Below are 8171 nucleotides of genomic sequence, written 5' to 3' on the forward strand. Positions count from 1 at the left end.
AATCCCGAAAACCATTTTGCAAATATTTACAGATAACAAATCACAGTAGTTACTTCCATTTTTATACATTTTGAACAATCAGGAATCAATACATTGCAGTGGTCAATAAAACGTATTTTCTGGTGATTTTCTGGCAAAATGGAGGTAACCTAGTTTGCAAAATGTGAACATGTATTGTTAATATGATGCTGACGTTAGGTACCCCAAATAATTAAATAGTGAGTGGAATATTCAACACACTTTTAAGGTTTTGAGGTCAAACTACTGCATTCTTACCTGGGCAGGTAATCCAGGTACCTTAACTTGAATCTGGTAATCTCTCTGCATGTTCTGAAGCTCGAACATTCTCTCCTCTTTGAACGGATCGTCTTGTGGTAAACATGTGTCTATGTGATTGAAGAAGTAACGCTGGTTCTCTTTGATCCATTTCATTGCTGGGAATATTGTTGTGATGTTGGTTGCCAAGTTAGTTACTTCAATCCAATCTAAATACCAGTTACTGAACAAACCATATGCGTCTCGCCACAGCTCAATTCTTTGTACTTCTGGTATGTTTACGTCAAAATCAACAGAATAGTTATCAATATTACCTCTTTCGAAATCATTTTTAAAAAATGTATCAAGAGTGTACTTGATTGTCTGGATGCCTTTTCCATGAAGTATAATATAAACATTAGCATCGGTCCCAGCTCCCTTTTTGTCTCCAGTTTTCACCGTAATCTTGTAGGAAACCATATTACCGGACTTTATAGTTGATCACCTATACAGTAAAACACAAACCAAATGTACACTATGTATATTTGAAATGCTTGAGTAATCAACATTACCTTATAAGAAAACGCTCTTAAAAATGTAGCACATAATATTCGCTTGAAAAATAGATATATGAAGTTGTGGTATGAGTGCCAATTAGACAACTCTAAATCCATGTCACATTTCATAGAAGCAAACCATTATAGGTCAATGTAGGTCTTTAACAAAGAACCTTGGCTAATACCGAAGAGCAAGCTATAAAGGGCTCCAAAAACTTATTTATCGGTCGTCCCCCTGTCTATATCACTCTGTTCAGCTCTTAATATTATTCCGTATCATGTCTTTGTGACGTCAAATACGTTGACCCGGCCTTAATAACTTTGACCCGGACATATCAGCGACGTCATAATGTTTGAACCGACGTTAATAACTTTGACCCGAACTTATCAAGTCAACTTTGTACTTGTTTGGCTTTATAAATATTTTGATATGAGCGTCACTGATGAGTCTAATGTAGACGAAACGCGCGTCTGGCGTCCTAAATTATAATCCTGGTCGCTTTGATAACTAGCAACAGAGAAACACAAAAAGCCATATAAAGGAAGCACATTAACAAACATGAACGAATATTATACAAAATTAGTGTTGGCCATTGAGTTCTAACAAAATGACGCGATTTATATAAGATAGCAACGTCAAATGGATATCACAAAAAAACACTGACTTTACAAAAAAAAGTTATATTCATAACGACAAATAATGGATACTATGACAAATGAATGTATAACACGGATATATCTTGTACAATTTTGTGGTGAGATTTCTACAACAAAAGATTTCCTGTTTAATATATGACGAAAATATAGAAAACTGCAGTAAGCTTTTACATATGGGGCTAAAGTAGAGTACCGCCTGAGGTCACGATTTCACGATTTAATTTTTTTTACTTTTATGCAAATAATTATTAAAACAGGTTTGCACATTTATAATGTCGACCATCTCCATCCCCTTATTCAAACTAAAATCGAATTTGATCATTTTGGATTCACATTCAATATAAGTTTGGTTCATAGGTGTATAGATTAGACCGTTGGTTTTCCCATTCGAATGGTTTTACTACCCTTTAATGCGTGTTGTTCGTAGTGAGCCATGGCTGCGTGTTGAAGACTGTAATTTAACCTTAACCTATAATGAAACTGAGAATGGAAATGTGGAATGTGTCCAAGACACAACGACCCGACCATATAGTAAAAAACAGCCAAAAGCCCCCAATAGATCTTTAATGCAAAACTTTCGCATCCGGAGAAGTCCTTCAACTGGACCCTAACAAATATATATTCTACTTCAGTGAAATTGGACGTCGTACTAAACTCGGAATTATACACAGGAAACTAAAAAAAAAAAAAGACTAACAAAACTCTGTACTTGTTTGGCTTTATAAATATTTTTACATGATTGTTACTGATGAGTCTTATGTAGACGAAAAGCGCGTCTGGTGTACTTAATTATAATCCTGGTAACTATTGAGAAACGTTGGATTGTATTGAGTTTTCAGCAAAGATTAACAGATCAGTTCATTCAAGATGGTCAACATAAATGAACAATTCGCCCAAGGGGCTGTGTTATAGATTGTACAAAAATGTTTTTAAATTTGAACACTATTCATCAGTACCACCATTAATTTATTAATAACCTTATGTAAATTTAGATGTGGGAATAATCGTATGCCCATTGAGACGGCAAGATGGCGCAACATCCCAAGATGTGGATTGTGTCACCTTTGCGCCTCAGCTGACATTGGTGATGAATACCATTATATCATGTCATGTAATTATTTCAAAGATGAAAGATGCAAATACTTACCACAGTATTGTAAAAAAATATAAATGTTATCAAATTCAGAAAAGTATAGTCAACTCAAAATATTGTTGAGCTTGAGAAACTTTTAATTTGTAGATTTATTAAATCTATTTCCGTGAAAGTCTATCCTCTTGGTTTATACAACTATATGTTTATTTAACATTTGTGTAAATATTTATCATATTAATTTGTATTTCACACATGCTATATTTTATGTATGTTATATATTATATTATTGTAATATCTTCTCTGTAACTATGTATTTGGTTTATGAGAATAAAGATCATTCATGTATTAAAAAAACATCCAACACATTGTTTCCACAAATCAAATCAAAAGTATATATTATTGTCAATGAAAGACGCCCATTACAGGCAGAATAATTACAAGTTAACTGTGGTACAAATGATTACAATTATTCAACATAATTTAGATCGATTAAAGCCGCATGTGAGAAAGATGCATAAATAAGCTTACCTTGATAATAGGACTAGCTGCATGAGTGTTAAAAATATAAGATAAGAGTACAGACATTTACTCAGATATACCCCAAGCAAAATCCGTTAGTGTGATGCATTTGTCTCCGTTACAGATTCCGACGGATACAATAAACGGAAAAAATACATTTTAAACATGTAACCTCAGGATGCTTTTTTGATTACATAAACAAAATTGAGCAGTTAATCATCGGTTATAAACTTAATATACTGTTTCAAGTTGTTTTTTGTTTCCATTAGATGTCAATTAAAGTAGAAAGTATTTTTTTTTTGTATTTAGATAAAATGTTGCAATTTTAAATGACACAAGTCTTTTTTTCACTGATAGTTTTGCCTTGGTTTATTTTAATGTAATGTTAAATTATCATATAATATAATTATATTAATCATATAATATAATATAATTATATTATATGATATTATATGAAAAGTTACGCATTATAATGATACGGAAACCCCCAATCGAAACTCAAAGTATCGGAAAGTTGAAAGATGGTGTCTGACGAATCAAAAAATGCGTTTATATGTTACAACCTATCAATAACGAGTTGCTGACCGAGGTTGGAGGTATAACGTTCCTTTCTATAGGTAAAATACAAGTTCAATTAACATATAACAAAAATAGTTCCCCAATATTGCATTATTATACATATGTTTGCATTTCTTTGTTGATAAATTGCATATATCTTTTGAAACTCAATTTGAATAACTATACAGTTGTATAAATGTGAATAATTAAACACCACGAACAACATTTTCCTTGAGAGTAAACATCCATTCAGAAAACTACCAGTTATATAGAATGTTATCTGGAAAATGTATCATTTGCCCCATAATATTTCATTTGTTTTGTAGATTACGCCAAATGTCCCCTAAGTTTCAACAATATTTTTTCATATCACTCAACTCCGCTGCGAAGGAAATAATCAGTCAGCAATACCGAATAGCGAATACCAAAATTGACCATTACCGGCTCTCTAAATCGCTGCCACTTCAACCCTTTTAATTTTATGCAAACAAAGTTGGTCCGAGAAAGGGTTGAACTGGCAACCTACCGAATTAGACTATTTACCGGATTTGTTATCACATAAGCAACGCGACGGGTGCCACATGTGGAGCAGGATCGGCTTACCCTTCCGGAGCACATGAGATCACCCCTAGTTTTTGCTGGGGTTCGTGTTGCTTATCTTTAGTTTTCTATGTTGTGTCATGTGTACTATTGTTTTTCTGTTTGTCTTTTTCATTTTTAGCCATGGCGTTGTCAGTTTGCGTTAGATTTATGAGTTTGACTGTCCCTTTGGTATCTTTCGTCCCTCTTTTTTTCATAGAGATGGTAATGATTAATTTGGTATTCACATATATCTGTTGAAAATCATCTACTGAGTTGATAATGATGATAACATTTTTGTAAAACTTACTTGACTTATTACTTGTTTATATTTTTCAATTATCATCTCTATTGAAACAAGTAACAACCAAGTACACCAAAGCCCCCTTTCAGTATTTTTAAGCTTTTATAAATTTGTATTATTAGTTCAGTGACGACTAGATATACATTTGAATTTGTACATCTGAACGTTTAGTGACAACTAGATATACATTTGAATTTGTACATCTGAACGTTTAGTGACAACTAGATATACATTTGAATTTGTACATCTGAACGTTTAGTGACAACTAGATATACATTTGAATTTGTACATCTGAACGTTTAGTGACAACTAGATATACATTTGAATTTGTACATCTGAACGTTTAGTGACAACTACATATACATTTGAATTAACATATAAATTTTTTTTCCCCCAATATTGCATTATTATACATATGTTTGCATTCCTTTGTTGATAAATTGCATATATCTTATGAAACTCAATTTGAATAACTATACAGTTGTATAAATGTGAATAATTAAGCACCACGAACAACATTTTCCTTGAGAGTAAACATCCATGTAGAAAACTACCAGTTATATAGAATGTTATCTGGAAAATGTATCATTTGCCCCATAATATTTCATTTGTTTTGTAGATTACGCCACGTGTCCCCCAAGTTTCAACAATATTTTTTCATATCACTCAACTCCGCTGCGAAGGAAATAATCAGTCAGCAATACCGAATAGCGAATACCACAATTGACCATGACCGGCTCTCTAAATCGCTGCCACTTCAACCCTTTCAATTTTATGCAAACAAAGTTAGTCCGAGAAAGGGTTGAACTGGCAACCTACCGAATTAGACTATTTACCGGATTTGTAATCACATAAGCAACGCGACGGGTGCCATATGTGGAGCAGGATCGGCTTACCCTTCCGGAGCACATGATATCACCCCTAGTTTTTGGTAGGGTTCGTGTTGTTAATCTTTAGTTTTCTATGTTGTGTCATGTGTACTATTGTTTTTCTGTTTGTCTTTTTCATTTTTAGCCATGGCGTTGTCAGTTTGTTTAAGATTTATAAGTTTGACTGTCCCTTTGGTATCTTTCGTCCCTCTTTTTTTCATAGAGATGGTAATGATTAATTTGGTATTCACATATATCTGTTGAACATCATCTACTGAGTTGATAATGATGATAACATTTTTGTAAAACTTACTTGACTTATAACTTGTTTATATTTTTCAATTATCATCTCTATTGAAACAAGTAACAACCAAGTACACCAAAGCTCCCTTTCAGTATTTTTAAGCTTTTATAAATTTGTATTATTAGTTCAGTGACGACTAGATATACATTTGAATTTGTACATCTGAACGTTTAGTGACAACTAGATATACATTTGAATTTGTACATCTGAACGTTTAGTGACAACTAGATATACATTTGAATTTGTACATCTGAACGTTTAGTGACAACTAGATATACATTTGAATTTGTACATCTGAACGTTTAGTGACAACTAGATATACATTTGAATTTGTACATCTGAACGTTTAGTGACAACTAGATATACATTTGAATTTGTACATCTGAACGTTTAGTGACAACTACATATACATTTGAATTAACATATAAATTTTTTTCCCCCAATATTGCATTATTATACATATGTTTGCATTCCTTTGTTGATAAATTGCATATATCTTATGAAACTCAATTTGAATAACTATACAGTTGTATAAATGTGAATAATTAAACACCACGAACAACATTTTCCTTGAGAGTAAACATCCATGTAGAAAACTACCAGTTATATAGAATGTTATCTGGAAAATGTATCATTTGCCCCATAATATTTCATTTGTTTTGTAGATTACGCCACGTGTCCCCCAAGTTTCAACAATATTTTTTCATATCACTCAACTCCGCTGCGAAGGAAATAATCAGTCAGCAATACCGAATAGCGAATACCACAATTGACCATGACCGGCTCTCTAAATCGCTGCCACTTCAACCCTTTCAATTTTATGCAAACAAAGTTAGTCCGAGAAAGGGTTGAACTGGCAACCTACCGAATTAGACTATTTACCGGATTTGTAATCACATAAGCAACGCGACGGGTGCCATATGTGGAGCAGGATCGGCTTACCCTTCCGGAGCACATGATATCACCCCTAGTTTTTGGTAGGGTTCGTGTTGTTAATCTTTAGTTTTCTATGTTGTGTCATGTGTACTATTGTTTTTCTGTTTGTCTTTTTCATTTTTAGCCATGGCGTTGTCAGTTTGTTTAAGATTTATAAGTTTGACTGTCCCTTTGGTATCTTTCGTCCCTCTTTTTTTCATAGAGATGGTAATGATTAATTTGGTATTCACATATATCTGTTGAACATCATCTACTGAGTTGATAATGATGATAACATTTTTGTAAAACTTACTTGACTTATTACTTGTTTATGTTTTTCAATTATCATCTCTATTGAAACAAGTAACAACCAAGTACACCAAAGCTCCCTTTCAGTATTTTTAAGCTTTTATAAATTTGTATTATTAGTTCAGTGACGACTAGATATACATTTGAATTTGTACATCTGAACGTTTAGTGACAACTAGATATACATTTGAATTTGTACATCTGAACGTTTAGTGACAACTAGATATACATTTGAATTTGTACATCTGAACGTTTAGTGACAACTAGATATACATTTGAATTTGTACATCTGAACGTTTAGTGACAACTAGATATACATTTGAATTTGTACATCTGAACGTTTAGTGACAACTACATATACATTTGAATTAACATATAAATTTTTTTTCCCCCAATATTGCATTATTATACATATGTTTGCATTCCTTTGTTGATAAATTGCATATATCTTATGAAACTCAATTTGAATAACTATACAGTTGTATAAATGTGAATAATTAAACACCACGAACAACATTTTCCTTGAGAGTAAACATCCATGTAGAAAACTACCAGTTATATAGAATGTTATCTGGAAAATGTATCATTTGCCCCATAATATTTCATTTGTTTTGTAGATTACGCCACGTGTCCCCCAAGTTTCAACAATATTTTTTCATATCACTCAACTCCGCTGCGAAGGAAATAATCAGTCAGCAATACCGAATAGCGAATACCACAATTGACCATGACCGGCTCTCTAAATCGCTGCCACTTCAACCCTTTCAATTTTATGCAAACAAAGTTAGTCCGAGAAAGGGTTGAACTGGCAACCTACCGAATTAGACTATTTACCGGATTTGTAATCACATAAGCAACGCGACGGGTGCCATATGTGGAGCAGGATCGGCTTACCCTTCCGGAGCACATGATATCACCCCTAGTTTTTGGTAGGGTTCGTGTTGTTAATCTTTAGTTTTCTATGTTGTGTCATGTGTACTATTGTTTTTCTGTTTGTCTTTTTCATTTTTAGCCATGGCGTTGTCAGTTTGTTTAAGATTTATAAGTTTGACTGTCCCTTTGGTATCTTTCGTCCCTCTTTTTTTCATAGAGATGGTAATGATTAATTTGGTATTCACATATATCTGTTGAACATCATCTACTGAGTTGATAATGATGATAACATTTTTGTAAAACTTACTTGACTTATAACTTGTTTATATTTTTCAATTATCATCTCTATTGAAACAAGTAACAACCAAGTACACCAAAT

The 8171-nt window shown here is 32.9% G+C and overlaps 1 protein-coding gene across 2 annotated transcripts in view; it reads right to left on the minus strand.

The window, feature by feature from the left end:
• Positions 1-3231, minus strand: part of LOC134696030 (allene oxide synthase-lipoxygenase protein-like) — a 25413-nt gene extending 22182 nt beyond the window's left edge. The window contains exons 1-2 of one of the 2 annotated variants that reach the window (XM_063557580.1): positions 3091-3231; positions 277-760 (exon numbers count right to left, since the gene is read on the minus strand). In XM_063557580.1, the coding sequence (XP_063413650.1) occupies positions 277-735 (459 nt within the window). In that variant the 5' untranslated portion in view covers positions 736-760; positions 3091-3231. The remainder of the gene's footprint in view (positions 1-276; positions 761-3090) is intronic. The other variant, XM_063557579.1, reaches the window with a different exon arrangement.
• Positions 3232-8171: the final 4940 nt, after the last annotated feature.

The sequence above is a fragment of the Mytilus trossulus genome, chromosome 14 (assembly GCF_036588685.1).
Source record: "Mytilus trossulus isolate FHL-02 chromosome 14, PNRI_Mtr1.1.1.hap1, whole genome shotgun sequence".
Lineage (NCBI taxonomy): Eukaryota > Metazoa > Mollusca > Bivalvia > Mytilida > Mytilidae > Mytilus > Mytilus trossulus.